This window comes from Crotalus tigris, unplaced genomic scaffold (genome assembly GCF_016545835.1).
Source record: "Crotalus tigris isolate CLP2741 ecotype Arizona unplaced genomic scaffold, ASM1654583v1 scf7180000019944.6993514239:2294586, whole genome shotgun sequence".
In the NCBI taxonomy this organism is placed as follows: Eukaryota; Metazoa; Chordata; class Lepidosauria; order Squamata; family Viperidae; genus Crotalus; species Crotalus tigris.
The window spans coordinates 181,728-203,757 of NW_024097783.1; the positions used below are offsets into that span (position 1 = coordinate 181,728).

General features: G+C 32.4%; 1 protein-coding gene across 4 annotated transcripts in view; it reads right to left on the bottom strand.

Moving 5' to 3' along the window:
- Window positions 1-1,674: 1,674 nt before the first annotated feature.
- NECTIN3 (nectin cell adhesion molecule 3) overlaps window positions 1,675-22,030 on the bottom strand; it is a 64,493-nt gene continuing 44,137 nt past the window's right edge. For 2 of the 4 annotated variants that reach the window (XM_039364981.1, XM_039364982.1), the window contains one exon: window positions 9,301-12,233. In XM_039364981.1, coding sequence (XP_039220915.1) covers window positions 11,641-12,233 — 593 coding nt within the window. In that variant the 3' untranslated portion in view covers window positions 9,301-11,640. Of the gene's footprint in view, window positions 3,335-5,363; window positions 5,464-6,144; window positions 6,230-7,342; window positions 7,482-9,300; window positions 12,234-22,030 lie in introns of those variants that run through there. The other 2 variants (XM_039364985.1, XM_039364984.1) reach the window with 2 other exon arrangements.

Sequence of the window (22,030 nt, forward strand, 5' to 3'; positions counted from 1 at the left end):
TAAAATATAGCAGCAGTTATAAAATTCATTTTAAATGATTGTTACTACCAGCAATGCATTTAGTTTCCATAATCTGGTGTGAACTTTATATTAGTTCACACCAAATTGAATTATATCTATTCAAAAACAATTAAAACTCAAAGTCATTATTTCAGCTTTAAGTATACATTTGTGATAGGCCATTAGATACAACATTGTCTTATATACTAGTAGGTATAAGATTCTAGTTAGCTGGGAGATATGGTTGCACAGAGGCTTAATAATGCTGGAACTGCCAGCCAGAAATGGTCTACATTCCGGGGGTTTGAACCCAGCTCCATGAGGTAGAATAAGCTCCTGCTGATCAATCTCTAGCTCCTCCCCACCTAGTAGTTTGAAAGCATGCAATATTGCAAGTAGATAAACAGGTACAACTTTGATGGAAAAAACCTGTGTTTGTACTTGCAGAGAAAGCTGGTGCTGGACATGGTCGGACAAGAGGCATTGTGACATAAGGCAAGATGAGACCAGTGGAGGAGCCCAGAAGAGACAGCAACCTGAGCATCGCTAGTTAGCTGATGTAAAGCTAGCTCACCTTCAACAGTGCACCAAGAACAGGTGCATAAACGCTGAACAGAATGAACTAGCATTCTAGGCTATCAAGACTGCATTGTGTCTAGCATAAGTAGATTCCCCTGACATTGTATGCCAAGTGCTAAATAACTAACTCTAGTCAGCCATTCCTCAATACTGTATGCCACCCAGAGTCAGTTGGGTGGCTATATAAATTTGACAAATAAATAAATACTTGACTCCCCTTTTATTTCCCAAAGCACACATTTTATTCACATCCTCTTTTTGTCTGTCTGAAATAACACTGCTTTATTTGGGTCACACTGGGCTGCATTCTTTTGGGGAGAATGGGAACTTTTTCCTCTGCTTCCTCTAAAGAAGTTGGCATCTTCTCTTTGATTTTCAGGGGTTACATTTCTTTTGAAACAGATACTGATTACAAGTTATTAGAAGCTTCTTAAACAATAAACATTAGGATTTCTTAGCATCAAATATGCTAAGATAAAGGCTGAAGAGGAACCTTTAGGAATTAGCACGTGAATCAATGTGTACTATGTTGTTACTGAAGATCAACATGTTGAACCATGATAATATGGTTCAACTGACTGCTCCAAAATTAAAAAGGAAATGCAAATTAAAGTAGATCTACTAGTTGGCACATAAAATCAAGAATTAAATAACAATAGAGTGCTGTGTCATTCGTTTTTTAAAGTATTGGGCAATGTGAAATTTGTGCACATGCAACTCATGTCTTGAACTGAATGCTGTGATATCTGCACTCGCATCCAAATACCATTGCCTTGTTTACTCAATTTACCTAGTAGTAACAAGAACATCATAAGCTCTATTCAGTTTTAGGTATTATTGTAAATCTTCATTATTCTCATCTTGTTGGATTATAGAAAGAAGAAAAAGGTAGAGGACTGAACTGGTCCAGAGAGACAAACATCAAAGATGCATTGGTGGAGTGGGAGCATTTCCCAAAACATTTCCAACTTTCCCCTCATTTGAGTATAATGAATGTATACTGAAACAATTCATTCTCACCATGTCCATTTAGAATAGCTGAATTAAAAAGCTCATCTTAGCATTTTGTCTTTAAATAAATTATATAGATGCAAATTCATATTCTTGATTTGTTTAATTCAGAATCAACATTACACTTTCAGACTACTAAAATATGAACATCTTTTTAATATTTCAACAAAATGCCAGATAACTCCCTTTTTAATATGTTAAATTAATGCTTTTTTATAATATACATTATATTCTGAAGTCTCTTACCTCCTTACATCTTTTCTATACATTTTTCCTAAGATTTTGTACTATAAAATCATATAGGCAAATAGGTAACCTAATAGATACTATAGCACTGTTCATGCCTTTTCACTGAATACCAGTAAACTCATATAATTATGTTATCCTTACATATACTCTATGTTAGTACCTGATTTTTATTTCAGAGTTACTTGTAATTTATTCTATATTTATCTTTAGCAATACACTCAAAACTGTTCAAAAGCTATTTGCATTTCTATAAACTCCATGAAACATCATCATACAGTAAGAAAACCAACAAAAAAGCAACATAATGTGTCTGGATCTACATTTCTCTCATTACCTTGTTACTATCAGCACGAAAAACACTTCCCCATTCTGTTTGCCAATCTAAAAGAAGAAAAGGCACAGTAGGTGAAGTTAATCTTAAACTATATTGAAGAAGCAAGCAAAGTAACTGCTTGATGTATCTTGCAGTGGGATGTAAACACTGAACGTGGGAGCCTTTTATGCCTATAAGCTTATATACTATTGTGCTAGGATTAGCACCGAATAGTTCATACAGAAAACACAGAGAAAACGCTGAATGAAATTGTTTCGCACCCTCAGTTCAATGAAAGCATAAACAAAAACAGCTTTAATTCCCGTTATCCTTAAATTTTGCATATATAATTCTTTGTGGAACACTTAAAACTTCTCTTTTAATCTCCAACTGTTATTTCCAACATGGGCAATAATACATGAGCTTTTAAAAATCATTTGTATTACAACTAATCCTAAAAGTTTCAGTCCATAGTTTAAGGGATAGTACTGTATTTTTGAAGATATGACAAGTTATGTTAGCCAGTGGCAACCCTAGACATTAGCAAAAGGGAACAAGTATAGTTAATATATGACGAGGGCAGCACTTATCAATATTCTGCATGAGACACAAACCATTTTTTTCTTGAAGCAAAGCTCTGTGATAAGGGCTTAAACTAATATCAAAAGAACCTCATGTGGCCTTTCCTTACTACAAAATGGAATAGGCAACAACTATGGGAAACGAGGAAAACTTAAGTACTGGGAAGAAGATTTCAGGTAGAAATAATTCAGAAAAATAGGTAGAAAAGATTCTAACCATTATTATATGCCCATCTAATTAACAGATAATAAATTGACATTTCTTAAACTGCATAGAGAATAGCTGATGACATAAACATTTATATTTTTTCACAAAAAAGCAAACTACTAATTTGAACACACAGAGATGATCAGAAATTATATAAAATTACGATTAGACAAAGTAATATATCTTTCTACATCAGTTCACCAACAAGAGATTGAATCATACATAATGTTCCCTGGGATTGATATATATTCTTCCATTGCCTGTATTTGGATGTTTCTTATTGATCCAATCTTTGCAATTAGTTTCTTTCAGTGCTGGGTACATTTGTTGATCTCTGTCTTGAGATGCAGAGTTTTCATCTTCATAGCTAAATCGGCTGCAATTTATCATTTTCTAGGGGAAAAAAGGACAAATGGGTATCATAAATCAATCTTCTTTGACCTTCCATGTTTCACTTTTATTTTTAGATTTTGTTCATGCACCACAATAATACTATTATTGAATTAGGTAGCTTTTAAGAAGCTTAGGACAACTAATGGCAACTAAGAAACTACTTTGTCTCTATACAAGCCTATCTATCCTTGCATTTGCTAAAAAGTGCTCTCCCAATTTGAATACTTCCTGATTTTTCTTAATAATGCCATTACAAAAGGCATTCTTCATTAGGTCCATTAAATAATTTGTTTCCAAAGGAAAAAAAAAGTTTCAGACCTTGCCAGGATGCAAGAATCGCACCAGGCTGCAACTCCTTAAATCAAATGCATATTTTCTCTGGGATCATGTGACAGATGCATGTTCCTGAGAAAGGCAAATCTTGCTTAAAGAAATTGCAAAATATATTTGGAAAGCAACACAGCTCATCTTGAAAACTGAAATGGTGCACTGCCCTATTTTCCATTTATAATATTCATTGGGGGACCAATCTCACCATTGTGATTAGGAGGGTCCTATCAGTTAGACTTCTAATCCTACCATCAGTTATAATTTTTAGTTTATAACTTATTTTAATACTACTAAGATCACTAACATGGCCTTCTGTCATGACTTTCTAGTAAAGCCCATAAAACTTGTTTTTTTCCAGCAAGCCCGGGAATCTTCTTATGATAAGGAGCCCATGCATTGGTTGTATTATGTGTAATATTTTCCCACATGGTTTTTTTTCTATTTGTTTATAGTTTTATTTTAATAGTTTTGTATCATGTTTTAATAGGTACGCTGCCCAGAGTTACTTAGTGTAAGCTGGGTAACTATATAAACTTGACAAATAAATATTTTTTTATTAGAAGCTAATAAAAGGTCTTTTAATATTTTCACACAAAAATGAAAATTTAAAAAATGCAGAAAAAATATGTATCAATAAGTTCAATAAATGAATACAATTAGAAGGATATTTGGCACTCAAAATGGGGTATTTCAAATTTGATGGCTTGATTAAAATATTTTTCACACTACTATTCTTCATGCCTGTTTGGATTTTAGTAAACATAACTGTAAAAATGTAAAATTACCAATATTAAAGTACTAATTTATAACTTTATCAAAGCCTTTAAAAAAATAAATGGTTTACTATTACTAGAGTTCTCCCCAAGAATTTAGGAGGTCATAATGTATTGGCATAGTATATGTGCAGATATTAATCTGCACTTTAAATCATTTTTCAATTCTGACCTTGATTGCATTAATTTGAACAGCCTGCTCTTTGGCAGCCAAAATCAAACCTTTCTTCCAGCTGTCATTGCCAGGTTTTATCCTTATCCACTTTCCTTTTGTAGAAATTGATCATGTAATGCTTTTCCTTAATCAGCATTCTGTTTGTGTCATTATAACGGACCAGTTAGCTTGATGTTTTTAGATATGATACCTATGAAGTCCTTCCAAAGAATCTGCGATAGGCAGATGTTATTTGATGGTATTAGAGATATTGTTCCAGGATGTACACTGTTCCAAGTAAAGCTGTCCTTTACAATTAATATTACTATCTCATCTTTTAGATATATAACTCAGGGCAGGAAATTCTCCTACTCTTTACATATAAGCTCATCTGTCAAAAAGCTGACCTTCAGCTTTTTTACTAAAACATTGTGCTCACCTGTGGATAAAGTGAGCCTTGAAAATTTTAATGTTTAGAATTGGTTTAACAACTTTTCATAGTATTTGCTTAAAAACTGGAGTCAACTTATCCATGGATAGTGAGTACATGTAGTATATTATGTGTACTTTTGATAAGTATTGCCATATAGCGTCAATTGTGGTCATATTTTGCCATCTAAAATTATCTTATTTATGAGTATGATTTTTTTTTTTGCAAATGAGCCAGTTGCTAACACATAGGAAAGGTGTTTCCAGTAATAGAAAAACTTCAAAAATAGGATATTGATGCAAAATATTACTTTGATAACATTTGCTTTGGAAGCAAACCTACCTACTGAAAAAGTATGCAATCCCCACATCTTTTCCTTTGGGCTCCAGTTTTCATTGAGCCAACTGGCTTTCTCCAACGAGCTTGTCCCTTGCACACAATCCTGTTTGGAGAACTGATTTTGTAAAAAGATGTCTGGGTACTTCAGAGGCCCATGGAGTGGGCTTTCATCCCACTTTGAGACCCAGGAGTTAGTCTGGCTGACAGTGTCTATAGTATGAATTGTCTGGCATAGCTTGAGTTGAAGTGTTGTTCCCTCAGCAATGGGGATGGGAGGGAATTAAGCACATCTGGTGTTGCTGGCTTCTACCCTTCCTTTGCTAGTCTGATTCTTTGACAGAAGAGAAGTGACCCCATTAGTGGCCACTTTTTCTGGTGCTGCAGTATTCTAGGTAAGAAATTCATCTAGTATGCCTAAAAGCTACTCTTTCCAATCCTGACCTTCTGTGGTTGGTTCACTTATAGAGAGTTCCTCTGACATATTAAAAGTCAGTGTTAGCTATGTAATTATATCATGAGGAGAAAAAGAAAAAAGATGGTGTTAACCAGACTTTATGAACATATTACATCCCTCAGTAACAATTCTTCAAATAGCTTGGGACAATCCAAGTGAGTCTTTCACAATCTAAAATTTTAGTTAATCAGCTACAGACTGACAGTAGGTATATGTTTCATCAACTATTACCTACAAATGAAAATAAGAATTCCAAATATGGGGTATTATATACAGCAGGAGTACACTGAGTCTTTGAATTGGAACTGAAACCTTTAATTAGTAACTTACTGCATTGTTTATTTCTTTCTGAGAATGAGAAATATTTGTTTTCTCATAGGAAGATGTAGGCTTGTGGGTTGGTGGAAGATCAATCCTAAATTTAAAAAATGTATGATTTAGTAATTATCACTGCTTGATAAAATAAATTCATATTAAGAGTTGAAGTTAAATAAATATACCTCTTTTCTTATGTAGTAGTGTAAGTTTACATTGATGGAATCTTGCAAATTCTGTATTTGAGTATTCTTTTAAAGTGGTATAAGAAATATCAACCAAAACAACTGAAAACAATATAAGAAATTAATGAAATTTGAGAAAATGCACTTTAGAATTTCATCAGAAATATTCTTATATGTTTTCAAGAATTATATGTATGGGTTTATTTATAATGCAACTGCTTCACTTCATTTAATAATATCTTGGAATAATTCTGGTATCTTGTTATTTAACAGCAGATATAACCACTTGGCTGAAATTCTCCCTAAACCAGTAAAGCAACACTCACTCACCTCTTCCATCGTACTTTTCTTGTTCCATACAATGGCAACATGCCGTAAAAACTTTTCAAAAGAGATTGTTGCAATTCTGCCCTTTATACTCATCTAAGAATTTCTCATCTTGTGAGGCTTCTTTCATTAGTTTTTTTTTATGGATCAGAATGATGATTATGTGCAAAGAACTATACCCATTAAACATTTTTGGAAATAATTCACTAATTGTCCAACCATTTCTTATCTAATACAGGCAAGTAATATCAATATCAATATTAGTGCTAACAAAAGCAAAATTCTGCAATTAAAAAAGCCCGCAAAAGCTTATTAAGGATTCATGCCTAGACTTCTTTGTTGTCTCATCTTTTGATAATTATTTTTAATCTGTTTTTAACAATGTATGCTGTTCCAGAGAAATTTTGAACTGGATAACTTTACAAGCAGTCTAATTTCTGATGGCTAGTCACAACTTTACTTTTATAACAGATTACATGCACATAGCACTGTAGGTTTTTTTCTCCCCATTTCTCTGAACTTTTTTGTAAGATATATAAAAGGCTAATTTTACATAGAATGCGCAATTAGTAGCTGGGCTTCCAAACCCAATATGAATTCAGGATAAAGTAAAATCATGTATTTATATCAAAGCATAGTTTATACTTTTACAAACCAAGAACCTGAATAAAGTTTCAAACAAAATACCACAAATAACTTACATTTTGTCCAAATAAGATGATCGCTTTTTTCTAGGAGCCAGTAATACTATTATAAAGATGGTAATAATAAAGAGAGCAAGTACTGCTCCTATTACAGCCCCAGCTACAGCTACTGATGATGACTGCTTATATGGCACATCTGAAATGTAAGTCACCAATTGTTACAAACAAGGTGGTTAATATCTCTTAAATTATATAAATAAAATTTAGTTTTCTGCCTTTAAAAATATTTCACAGAATCTACAGTTCTTTTTGTTGCATATGCATTAATAGCCTTGTAGTATGAAAAAAGTAAGTGTTTATTTAGGTCAACAATTTAAATATCGGAAATAAAAAATGGCATTTTTTTCCAGTGGCAGGCCTACAAAACATTGAGAAAATTGCCTTAACAAATTTCTAGTACATTTTAGCTTAGCAAAAGATTTGGATTTTAATATATGTACTGCATATGTGACACTGAAACATTTTAGAAATCATTATCTGAAGGTTTATCAACAAAAGTATATGAGGCACTAGTCTTATTTAACCAAACAAACTTTCTTGTTCATTGCCAGCAAAATCATTGTTATTGTAACTGAATTATCTATTTTCTATCATTGTATGTGTTTCTCCATCCATATAATAGAAATGGATTTTCACAAATTAAGCTATTTCCATAAATATATGTAGTACAGTAATTCATCTTGGTAACAATGTTTGGTGCTGCACTAACTGTAAGTATGGATTAACTTTACAGTATTGCATCTAAGTAGGTAAATGATAAAACAATATTTTTAAATATAAATAGGTAAGTTTGAAAATCAGAGCCTAAGTAATTTGTTAGAGAGCCTTATATTTATTAAATGAACACACATAATTTTGAAATCATTTTTTCCTATCATTCTTCAGAATATTTCAGTACTTGCTCTAATTTTGGATTATTGAAATAGCATATTGTATTAAGCATTATATAGGCAACATTCCAGTAATGTAGTATTTTCAAATTTCAATAATATCAACATTTCTAAAGAATACTTTGATCTTGCAAAAATATTCCAAATTATATGAGCATATGCACAATGGATTTCCTCTGTTAAGTTACCCAAGCCGATAAATGAACATCTAATGACAATGTTACTACAGATGCTGAACAGAGATCAGATGGTTTAAAACTATTTGTATAGGATAATTATGCGCAAGCTTCAAGTTCAGCACTTTTGAGAAACTGGAATATATGAAATAAACAACTACAGATTGTTCATTAAGATTCAATTGACAAATTATATAATTCCATCTATGAATTTTTATGTTTTGTAGATCCTATTGAACATAAGCTGGCAGGTTTGTGTGTTCTTTAAAGTGAAATTGCTAGTGACACTAACTTAATAAAGCAATCTGAAAAATTTATCAACTTACTAAAACATAGATAATATGCAGGTTTTATTAATAGCCCACTTCCTATATTTTTTGCATTACCACTTTTGTTTCAAATCCAGGGAGAAACTAAATGAAATTGCCATTATATAAATTCACAGAGAATAAATTTAACAATGGCTATTTTTCTATCATGATACTTCTAAAGTACATTTCAACAATTATTGTTGGACAATACAAATGGGAAAAAGCTATTATGCTCATGTCTTGTAGGTGGAATGTCTGGTCTTCTATATAGCCCAACTACAGAACTTGCTTTCTTTTTATGTGTTTGTAGATTATTAAAATTTTAACCATGGCTGACTTTCTTACACATTTTCCTCTTCAATTAAAATAGTCAACAACTATTTGTACTAAGATTTTTTAACCTCATTATCAAAGAAAACATTTTTTCTGTGCAACTTAGTGTAAACTATATAAAATTTAACTATATAAGTGGTTTCCAAAAGTGTTTAATACATAACCTCTTCATAATTGCCATATTAATTTATGCCAAAATACTTGACACTATTTTTCTACATTATTCTATAGTTTTTCCAACCTACTCCACTTGTTGAATATGTTTTATTTTATATGCATTTTAATCGTTTATGCATATGATCTACATTCAAGAAGTTAATTTAACAAAAAATTTATTTGACACAACTGTTCATATTTACAATAATTTTCTCTATTTACACCAAACATACATTAAGAAACACTGCAATATTGAACACTGTAAATGTATGAATCTGTTCATATTCAACTGTAAAACTCTTGATAAATTTAACAAATTATAAAAAATGGAGAATATTGGGTACTTTTAGATTTTTGTGTTACAAAACAGCATTTAGAGGGCATACAGAGCATATTACAATGGAGATGTTCCTAGGACCACAAGCTATGTTCAAATCCAAAACAGGAAAAAAATCCCTCAAAACACAATCTAAAACCAAATTACTGCCTCCTCCAACCAAGCAAAGTTTAAAATCCACTGTTAGCTTAAACATCCTACCAAAGGCTAACTTTGATTAGAAACAAGCTCTTCAGTTGGATGAAAAATCAGATTAAGTAATTACAAAAAACTCACTTGAGTTCACAGGAAATATTGTGTAATAATTTAACTTCCAAAAACAATGAAAAGAGATTTTGTTCAAATAAAATGTTAACACTTGAATTATCAATGAGATATGTAGAAAACCAGTTTAATGAATAACTACTAAGCTGTAGTCACATTTTAACTACTACAGTCACATTTTTAAAGACATAGCAACCAAATCACAGTGTACTGTCAAAACCCTTATAGATACTATAATTGCTGAAAAGCTCTACAATACTGTGGATCTTTTTGTAATGAGTTTATAATATCCCAAGTATATATTGGAAAACAGTTGCTAAGCAGCACTATTTTTTCATATATTCATGCTGTCAAATTCAACTAATATGTTAAAGTTACTTCAACCTCTTTGAACACACTCACCTTTTCAGTTTTATAATTAATGAAAAGAAAAAGTCCACTGATTTCAATGGATTCTGCTTCTAAGCACATATGCTTAAAACTATTCGATTCTTATTGGTTGCACTGCATTATCCTCTGTACAATGAATTACAGTACATTCTAAATCTATTGATAGAATTTTTTAAACACCAGAGTTACTCTTTTTCAACAGAGATCATACATCCCTTTTGTTATATATATTTGCTCCTCCCACCTATTCAATTTGTTAGGTTAATAGTAAGCTTCCACAACATTTCTTTTGAAACAACATACATTTCCCCAAATGTCTCATAGGAAATACACTATTAGGAAATAATTTTTCTCCTTAAGCAATATTTTATGTTTGTGTTGCCTTTTCATTCTTTTTCAAAATATCCAGAATTGCAGCTTACCATATACATAAAGTTACTCTTGCATTTAAAGTGGCCCCTCCTCTTTAAGATCTCTTTATATAGCCCATGTATTTCTTGAAACACCACCGAATTCTGTGATAACTCAAATGTTTATTTCTTAAAATGCACCTTCATTGAATATAGAAGTTGCATCTGAGATTCAATTCATTTATAGGTTTGTGCTTAACAAATATTCAGTAGATTCATTAGAGAAACTTAAGTCTTTCCTGAACAATATTTAAGGAAAATCATTTGATTGAAAGAATATATAATAAACCTTAAGAAAGGGATTGTTCTGGAAATTTAAGTAAAAGATTTGAATTCTTGTATTCCATTGCTTGGAAATAAGATGCAGTGTAAAAAAAATATAATGTTCCTGTTACATTGCAAGTTCTGTTCATTGAAATGTCCATTGCAGCAGGTTCAGTGCAACAAGTCATCTGTAAAAGGTACAGTATCTAATTATGGCAAGGCTCAAAAATGTAGAGGTATTACATTCTGTGCAGAAAACCTAATAAAGCTTTGAAAAAACTGTGCCATCAGATTATTTCATATCATACATCATTTCTGTAAACAAAATGTGCCTTAGATCAGCTGATTCCGAATCACCATCATGTTGCCATTAAGTAGAACTATAGTTATGAAAGTTCTACCAAAGTAATTTTTATCATACATTTACAATAACAACACAGCTGTTTCAATTCAAACTTTTTATAAGAATTTCACTTTTTAAATGTAGCAGGTTGTTCTTATTTTGTGCTATATGCCAAATAGAGCACTATATTAAAATTCATTTTTATGAAAGACAGTAGTACAGCATTGAAAAATAAAATCATAAAGCAGCTTCAGTACACTTAAATGAGGTTTTTACATTTCATTTGTCAAGTTAGAATATAAAAAGCTTGAAAATCAACTTGGAAAAGCTTATTCCTCAAGAAAAAGTATAAACAATCTGAAAGTGATCAGCTAATGAAGGAACTTTATATATAGTCAAGACATGAAAGTGGATGTTACTGTTACACATACCACTCCTTTCGAGATATTACAGAGCCATCTACATGTGAAACTAAGTCATCTTCATTTTCATCATAACATTCATCACCCAAGTATTTCATTCCCAGAGTTCCACTTTCATAGTAATCCATTGGTCTTTCATACCTGTCCTGGTATCTGTTAATAGTATCTACTTTGTTCCAGTCTGTTTTTTCAGTTTCTCCCATGTAGTCTTTAGTTAAGAGACTGTTCACAGGATGTTTTATTTCTTTTTTCACACTGTCAGGGTAAGAATCCACATCCTCAACCTGCAGGGTATCTATCTGGGACTCCTTTTGCATATCTGATGGTGGAATATAGTTCTTAGCGAAGTAGTCACCACGGAACGTCCTCCTTCTCCTATACCAGACAGCTCCAACCAGGACACATACAAGTATCAGGAAAAGAGCCCCGCCCACTGCACTACCGATGATGGTGCCCCAATTGTCTTCCTGAATTTCTGGCCATGATGATGTTGGAAAAAACTTTAGTTTTGGTTGAGTTGCTAAACCTGTGTTGCCATCAGTTGAAGGAAGCCATGGAATCGTGAATGGTGAAGTGGTAGTAGTGGGAGGATCTAATGAAAGAGCAAAGAGATACACAAGACAGAAAAGGCAGAAAATGTCAATGCAAACTATTTTAAGTTAAGAGCTGATAAGAAAGCACAGTTGATGAGTAAGAAAGTGTACTTTAACATAGTTTTTCATTCTTCATTATATTATAAAACTATTTACCACTGGTGGAAAATACAATTATTATGTGTAGCTTCTGGATATTATATATAAAAATTATAAATATATAATTAAAATAATTTAATATGGCAATGCTTCCATGTAGTTTTGTAGCAACAATGGAACAATTCCATCAGCTGAGAAGTCAGTCAATTCCTTCTTATTCTAGTCAGAATTCAAAAGAAACTAATGAATGCCCTCATGGATTAGATATTCCTCAGAAAATATTAAAGAATGAAAAACTAAAAAACAAAACAAAACTGCATGCTAAGTTAGCTAGATATAATTTAAACCGTGCCTCCAAAATATAGTATGATTTATAATTAGGATTTAGAAATCAGTGCATTAATGGTTCTTTGCTTATTGCAATGCTTCTGATATTCTTGCTCTCTGCTTAAATAGTTAATCAAACACAAAAACTAAAACTAAACTTTAGAAATAACTCTAAAATTAAAATATTTTTTAACATTTATATGAAACGTACATAATGTCTACCTGACATAAAACATAGACTTTTCTTCTAGTATGGGAATGTTGTTTTAATCTAAGAAATACATATAATCAATATGGAGTTATCAGGTTGATCAGGGACTAATTGTGCAAATTGAATGCAAATTTAAATTGAGGTATTAGAATTCTTTGCTGTATATAGATAACTTAAAAGCTGAAGATGTAAACTAGAAGCTATGCATTTGAAGCAATAGCTCTGTTCTAACGCTATATGACAAAATAATTTTACTTTTATTACTCTATGACATTATCAATGTATCCAGAAAAATGGGTTAAAACATGCTAAACATGCCAGGAAGTTTTGGATCTCTAGTATCTATTGAATATTAACAATTATGATTCATGTGAAAATAAATTATACATATTATGGAAAGTATCTTGAAGAAAATGCAAAAGTTAAAAAAAGAGGATGGTTGTTTAGAGAGTTTTTTAAAATAGAAAGCTGTTAGTAAGTGTTAAGAATATTTTTTAAACCACATTCAAAGATATCATTAGCAACGTAGGCAAGACAAAATTTAAGCTCAATGTAAGAAACTAAGGTATTTTAATTATTCGGATGATTATAATTGAAATTAACATATATTGAATATTTCAATTAATCCAATTCAATATTTCATTTAATTGAACAGCCTGTAGAGCTTATTTTTGAAATGCCTTGCCATCAAGTTAAAAATTACTGTTAGGTCTATAGCATATATAACTTATCCTTATTATGTAATTTGTTAAATTAATTATGCCCATATTAAACTGTATTAAATGAAAAATAAAACAGATGAACAAACACATTACAGAGATAAATGGATGGATCTATAACATGATTAGTTTTAAAAAGTGAAATCCACTGATTCCCATTACCATCTTACAACTGAAAAACAAACAAAAATTCAAACCCTAATCTTCTGTATTTTCTTAAAAGAAAAATATCTCAAAGGTTTTCTCCTTAAGAAAAATTACATGATAATGATCTTATGAAAATAGCATTTATCACATGTTCATTATTGCTAACAGTCTTTAAACAACCAAAATGATACCTATATACACGAATATAGTGTATATAGTACAAATGTAGACTAAATGAAATTGACTATATTATTGGAGCAATGAGATGAAAACACTAAGTTACAACAGTCAAGACATGGCAGGGTTGACTGTAGAACAGATCATGAACTATTTATATACAGGTTTCAACAAGATACCCACCATTTTCAAGGAGAACATCAGAAATTGTTTCAAAGTCCTGATTCTCACTGATCGTCAATTAAGGAACAATATGAAAAGAGATTGCCAAAAAGCAAGAAATAAAAGAAAGCAAGATAGATGTCAGAATAGAAGGTAGAAATTGCCAAGAAGAGAAACCAAAGCTAAGTAAGACAAAGAACTCAGGAAGCAACAAAGCAAAACATTTCAGAGTGTTGTTAGAAAAAATAAGAAAAAAACTGCAATGACATCTGTAAAGACATTAATTATGGGGGGGGGGGAAATCTAGAAAAACAAGAACATTCTTCCAGTGATTGCAAGATCAGGAGGAGGTTTCAGCCTCTAATTGGTTTGTTAAAGGATGCCAATGGACAGATAGTAACTGATTCAAAGAACAACAAAGATAGGAGCCTACTGAAATTCTGTGTAGTAGAGATGTTAATGTTTAAAATAAGCTAGAAGATATTCCCTATATTTATATGATCTTCTAATAGCATCTAATAGTATTTATATAATCTTCTAGTAGTAGAAGATGAGGTCAGATAGCATTATTAAGTTGAAGGAGGTAAAAACTGATGGAATATTTACAAAATTACAGCAAATAACACAAGAAGAATCTATAATTTCAAAGCAAATTAAGTCAGCAAATCTGGAGAATGACAATGTCCAACAGCCTGAAAGAGATCGGTCTATATACAGTACCAATCCAAAGAGAGATTTAATAGCGCATGCAAACTATCACATAATATTTTTAATTTTACAGGCAAGCAAAATAAGGATTCATCAATGCAAATTAGAGCCCTACATGGAAATAAGAGTGGCCAGAAATTTAGGGTGAGACTATACTGCTGATGGACATTAGATAATTAATAAAATCAAAGAATTCTAAAAAGAAGTCAAATACATGCTTCATTGATTATAGAAAGATTTTTAATTGTGTGAACCCTGTCAAGAGTGAAATGTCCTCAGGAAAATGGAATCAAGAAGTAAGACAAAAGGAATACTGACACTTTTGAATTTTGGAGAAAACTAACACCAAAAGCAAAAGAGAGTATAGTGAATAGCCAAGGAAACAAATACATAGATTTTAGAACACATCAATACAAAGTTCAAGGCACAAATAATTAGGCTCAAATTATATTTTGTACACATTATGCAGAGACCCTCCCATTGAGAACATTGTATTGCTAGGAAAGAGGAAAAAAACCCAGCTAGGATGGACTTGGTTACAGTGATAATGAACATGTTTTTGGGAAAAGCCAGGTTGGGGAGCCATCATTCTGAAGAATGTCTATCTATGTGGTTACCTCTTTTGAAGGTCTTTCCATATGACATATAAGAGTTAACATCGATCAGATGGAACATAATCAATCAATCAATTAGGGCATTAATAAACTTTTATTATACCAAAAGTGTATATTGTTAAGAAAGCAACTACTTCCTATTTTTATATACAGCTCACATATGAAAAATTGGATAGGTAATGCAAAATGAAAAACTGGATAGCTAGCTATTATTTCTTATCAGTTTCTATTAGAATCAGAGGCTAAATGAAGGCAACAGAATTGTGACACCTAATAGATGAATAATATACTGTGGAGTAACTCCCTGCAAAGGAAAGCCATTTGAAAGACAGAAGGAAAAAAGCAAAAATGTCTTCCTCTATTCGTCATCATGATTCTTTGTGACTTTTAATATGGTTATGATATGCATACTTGACAAATAAGAATAGTGTTTCGTGCTTATGAAATAAAGTAGATCATAAAAGCTTGTAATAAATAGATATCATTTTAAGGAGCTCAAGAGTATCTTTTTGTTATTTATAAATTGCCCCTTTAGAACTTGTTTGTGAAGTCTTTTTCATAGATTATTTTCTTTTTTGTCCCATTCCCTTATTTTTTTTCCATCAGTTATTCAGAATATATTTTTAATATTTTACATATAAGAATTGCTATGACTTCTTTTAATGTATGAGGGGTATTTATTGCTTTGTAAATTAAGTGAAAAAACTAATATGTAAATTATTTTACATTTTTATTGCAAATTGCTTTATTGATTACACAGACTTATTTTAGATATGTGGTAGGGTAAATTATCCTAATGATTTCAATAGCACTTAAGACTTATATACCGCTTCGTAGTGTTTTACAAACTTTTCTAAGTGGTTTACAGTCAGCAAACTGCCCCCAACAATAACTCGTGGGTCAAAATCAGGCTCAGCATCACACAGATACTGTGAAACCTCATTCCTGATTAAGAAACCTGGATGCAGGCACACCTGACTTATAGTTCAAAATATTTAAAAGGCAGCAGTATTAAACAATGGGGAAGGAGGCTACTGGACATTTCTGGAGTTGAATTTGTATGGTGAGGACTGCAGATATTGTGTGTATCAAAAAAGAAATGGAAGATGAATTGTTATGATGCAACAGGAACAAGCAAGACTGAGAGAGAGATTTACAAAGATGTTTAACACGTGGAAAGGACTACAACTTTTAAAAAATATTTATGAGAAAAGCCAAAAAAAATGTGCCAGAATTCCCAAAGCTCAAGAAGCAATGTTTCCCTCTTTTGCTCCCTTCCACTGACACCTATCGGTGACCCTCTAAGTCAGGGGTCTTCAAACCTGGCCCTTTTATGACTTGTGGACTTCAACTCCCAGAATTCCTCAGCCAGGCACACTGGCTGAGGAATTCTAGGAATTGAAGTCCACAAGTCATAAACGGGCCAAGTTTGAAGACCCTTGCTCTAAGTAAAAGTACTGAGAGAAGCTGCTTGAGTTTGAGTAAGGGAGGAAGTGAAATAGAAGAGTCTGTAAACAGTTCTATTTAAAACTGTATAAAACTGTGATATATAGTTTGTTATGCCACGGTTACTATATCTATTGAAAATGCACACAAGTTATTTACTTAAAAACACCACAAATATATCCACTGCAATTTAGAAAACCAGAGGCTAGGTTATCTAATGAACCATCTTCATTCAGTTACATCAATCCAGGCAGTGAAGGTATGTGGTGGACCCATCAGCCAAATAATTCCAACTAGTGAGGATCCAGGAAGAGAGCTTTCTCAGATATTGCTCCTCTCCTGGCCTTCCGTAAGGGTGTAAAAACATGCCAGATGCACACACAACCGTGAGGTTGATTGGTGCCATGAAAGCCCTTCCCCCATCTTTTAATAATTTCTTAACATCCATTGCCTCTTTTAAATTTTATGTACTCTTTTAAATATTATACTTTTAATATTTTATTGTACATTTCCCAGAGTTCTTCTGTGAGGAAGATGGGCAGTTCTTATATATGACAAATTAATAAATATATAGGATGTGTTTATGAAAAGTGGTTGTGAATAGGAATTCATATATGGGCATAAAACAGAGGTACGATTATGCAAATAATCTCTACCATACTTAAATCTAAGGTTAAAAAAGAGAAGAATGCATGCTTGGTAGACAAATGGGCGGCATGCAGATTTCAATAAAATAAATAAATAAATGGGGACAGCATACAAATACTCCTTTTCAAAATCTTTCTTCAAGAGATTATCTAACCTATGTAGGATTCTTCATCATTATGCAAACAGATTTATACTTAAACAATTGAATTTCCCATTATTATCTCCTTGTCCATTCTGAGAATACAGGTCTATTACAGGGAACCCTCTAACTTACTAGAGCAAAGAAATGCAAAGAATATGGTGGGAATTAAAATGCTGTTTCATAGCTGAAACAGTGAATATTTCCATTCTTTAATATTTAATATATTTAATGTATTTAATATCCTATTATTATACACTGAACTTAATAGTAACTATCTAAGAATGGGCAACATATCCAAAGTCAGAATTTCATAACTGCCACCCAAATTGAAATAATAAATAAATGAGATTCTAATCTGGGACCATTTCCCATTAAAGTTTACCATAACCAGTGTACTAGAAAAAAAAACATGTTCACTTTTTATATGTAACATTTCATTATCCCCATAAATATTATGATTTTTTAAAAAAAAATTATTTGATTTATAATTCATATTCAAGTTGCCATAATTATTAAATGATTAACAGATCAGGAACTGAAAAAAAACCACTTTTAAAATAATATTGAAATAATTTCACACAATTTCTTTGAGTAGAAGTGTTCTGCTCAATGTTTTAAAAAAGATTTGTGCTGCAAACAGTTAAATTTCAATTAAATTGAAACATTTGATTTTATTATAGATCTGTAAGAATATGTGTTATAAATTTAACTAAAACATTCATAGAAATCTTAACTCTAATTAAAAAAAACTTACAGTTAAACAATTATTTCTTTAATATTTCAGGAATTACCTATGAAGATATTTATCCTTCCCTCCAAATAAATTTCCAAGAGATTCAGAAGGACATTGAAGTGTACAATATAAAAGCAGCAGCAAACAGACAAGACAAAAAGATCATATAAAAATTAAATAGTTAACAGGTCACAAGAATAGATCTACTAGATTAGGTCAAAGGTTTAAAGGTACATTGCCTTTGATTCAAGAAGCAGAACACAGCCATTATAATCAGAACTGTTTAATAATGAAATGTCATTAAGGGAACCTAGCTTCAAATTAATATGGAGAGATAAAAGAGGGGGAAATCCCTTCCCACTCACTGTAAATAAGCCATCATTTTCTAAATTTAAAATCATGTGTTGTAGCTTTTTTTAAGGTAAAGAAAAAGTAGCCTTGCATTATTTTTATTTCCCACTTCTTTATGAAAGAATGCTTGCTGACTTTGCAGCTAATATCACAGAATCATTTTCTCAGTTGATCCTTTCTGCTCTTGTATCACTAATGTATTATGTCCATATTTTAAATACCTAAATTATCATGCATGGAAGTTGATTCAATCATTTTATCACGCATTAAGGGATGCTTCTGGCTTTCAACATTTTTTTGGCTTACAGATGTGAAAGCCTTATTTTCATCATCCCAGCAGAGGGGATACTGTTAAAAGAGCAACAGGGAAGGATTTCTTTGATTCCTATGTAAAGAGTGGGACTAGAGCCCAATTATGTTTTTGATGGCATCATTTATTACATAATATTTTTAGGTCTGGCTTAGCAGTAATGGATCTCTTTTTTGATTTAATGGAAAATGATGTTAAATTATTTCAGTCTGGTGACATATAAAACCCAGGGAAGCTCATCCACTCTTACTATTTTATTTGCATTTTGAAATAGTCTATAATTCTTTCTCTGGTCTCATGTTTTGTTTATATCTCACTGGGGAATAGAATAGACAACATAGATGCTGATCTGAACAAACAGGAAGAACTAGTAGAAAAAAAGTTTAAGATTTTTAAAGGATATCATTGAACAATACATTACATTATAGCCAGACTTTATGGATGAAAATTCAGCACATAATTTTTCTTTGTCTAACTTTCAGCTCATGCACAGTCACTTAACTTTCTAGATAGGCGGAAAATTGGTGGAAAAGGACCATGCTGTTTTCATGAGACATATATCTTGTCTGGAATCTAAAATAAATTATTAACTTGAAGATTTAGCACAGGTAAGTATCATGTCATATTTTCACAACTCAGTAAAACAGATGAACTGTATATCCCTTCAAATACGTAAAATATTTTATTTTTATATGTGCAAAATTCTGCATGTTTGGAAGTTGAAAGTCCTCTTTTTAGTGTAAAGGCCATCCAAATATTGTTTTGAGCATAGAATAAATCAGTTTGAACCTGGAATGCTTCCATAATATTTGAAATGACTCATTTCATGTTCATGCTCATTTTCCACACTCAATTATTCCTATATTTACTTAAGTAGTGGAGCTGAAAGTGAAACTGACTGGCTTGTTAGCAATTGAAGTAAAGACAGAATAAACTCTTGGTACTAATCTTTCTCATTTCATATTTCAAGTAACTTTATGCTACACTAGCTTTCTATTCAGAGTATATACACCATTTGCGATCTGCTTCTTGTACCGGTACTGTAACGATAATTAAACCGTCAATGTTGTGTAGAGATACACAGTGGGGCAAAAAACGTATTTAGTCAGCCACCAATTGTACAAGTTCTCCCACTTAAAAAGATGAGAGAGGCCTGTAATTGTCATCACAGGTAGACCTCAACTATGAGAGACAAAATGAGAAAACAAATACAGACAATAACATTGTCTGATTTGGAAAGAATTTATTTGCAAATTATGGTAGAAAATAAGTATATGGTCACCTACAAACAAGCAAGATTTCTGGCTCTCACAGACCTGTAACTTCTTCTTTAAGAGGCTCCTCTGTCTTCCACTCATTACCTATATTAATGGCACCTGTTTGAACTTGCTATCAGTATAAAAGACACCTGTCCACAACCTCAAACAGTCACACTCCAAACTCCACTACGGTGAAGACCAAAGAGCTGTCGAAGGACACCAAAAACAAAATTGCAGACCTGCACCAGGCTGGGAAGACTGAATCTGCAAGAGACAAGCAGCTTGGTGTGAAGAAATCAACTGTGGGAGCAATAATTAGAAAATGGAAGACATACAAGACCACTGATAATCTCCCTCGATCTGGGGCTCCATGCAAGATCTCACCCCGTGGGGTCAACATGATCACAAGAACGGTGAGCAAAAATCCCAGAACCACACGGAGGGACCTAGTGAATGATCTGCAGAGAGCTGGAACCAACGTAACGAAGGCAACCATCAGTAACACACTACGCCGCCAGGGACTCAGATCCTGCAGTGCCAGATGTGTCCCCCTGCTTAAGCCAGTACATGTCCGGGCCCGTCTGAAGTTTGCTAGGGAGCATTTGGATGATCCAGAAGAGGATTGGGAGAATGTCATATGGTCAGATGAAACCAAAGTAGAACTGTTTGGTAGAAACACAACTCGTCATGTTTGGAGGAGAGAGAATGCTGAGTTGCATCCAAAGAACACCATACCTACTGTGAAGCATGGGGGTGGCAACATCATGCTTTGGGGCTATTTCTCTTCAATGCGACCAGGACAACTGATCCGTGTACAGGAAAGAATGAATGGGGCCATGTATCGTGAGATTTTGAGTGCAAACCTCCTTCCATCAGCAAGGGAATTGAAGATGAAATGTGGCTGGGTCTTTCAGCATGACAATGATCCCAAACACACCGCCCGGGCAACGAAGGAGTGGCTTCGTAAGAAGCATTTCAAGGTCCTGGAGTGGCCTAGCCAGTCTCCAGATCTCAACCCCATAGAAAACCTTTGGAGGGAGTTGAAAGTCCGTGTTGCCCAGCGACAGCCCCAAAACATCACTGCTCTAGAGGAGATCTGCATGGAGGAATGGGCCAACATACCAGCAACAGTATGTGCCAACCTTGTGAAGACTTAAAGAGAATGTTTGACCTCTGTCATTGCCAACAAAGGATATATAACAAAGTATTGAGATGAACTTTTGATATTGACCACATACTTATTTTTTATAATAAATAATTTGCATAATTTGCAAATAAATTCTTTCCATATCAGACAATGTGATTGTTTGGATTTGTTTTCTCATTTTGTCTCTCATAGTTGAAGTCTACCTATGATGACAATTACAGGCTTCTCTCATCTTTTTAAGTGGGAGAACTTGCACAATTGGTGGCTGACTAAATACTTTTTTGCCCCACGGTACATATCTTTTTATCACATTTTTTTGTTGAAGTAAATCAGAAATCATGCAAGTAGAACAGAGTTCCTGGCATTTAATTCAATTTAATGTATAAATAATTTAGTAGTTTTGTTTTTTAGGCCAATATATAAAAATTTAAATAATTATCTTTGATACAATGTATCATTTGTTTACTTGCATTGTTTATCTACTTCCTATAAAACATTTTAAATAAACAAAAAAATAATTGCAATATAGTGAAGAATATCAAACATAAAATACAGGACAAAACATTAAACATATTTAAAATAAAAGATCTGAAAAG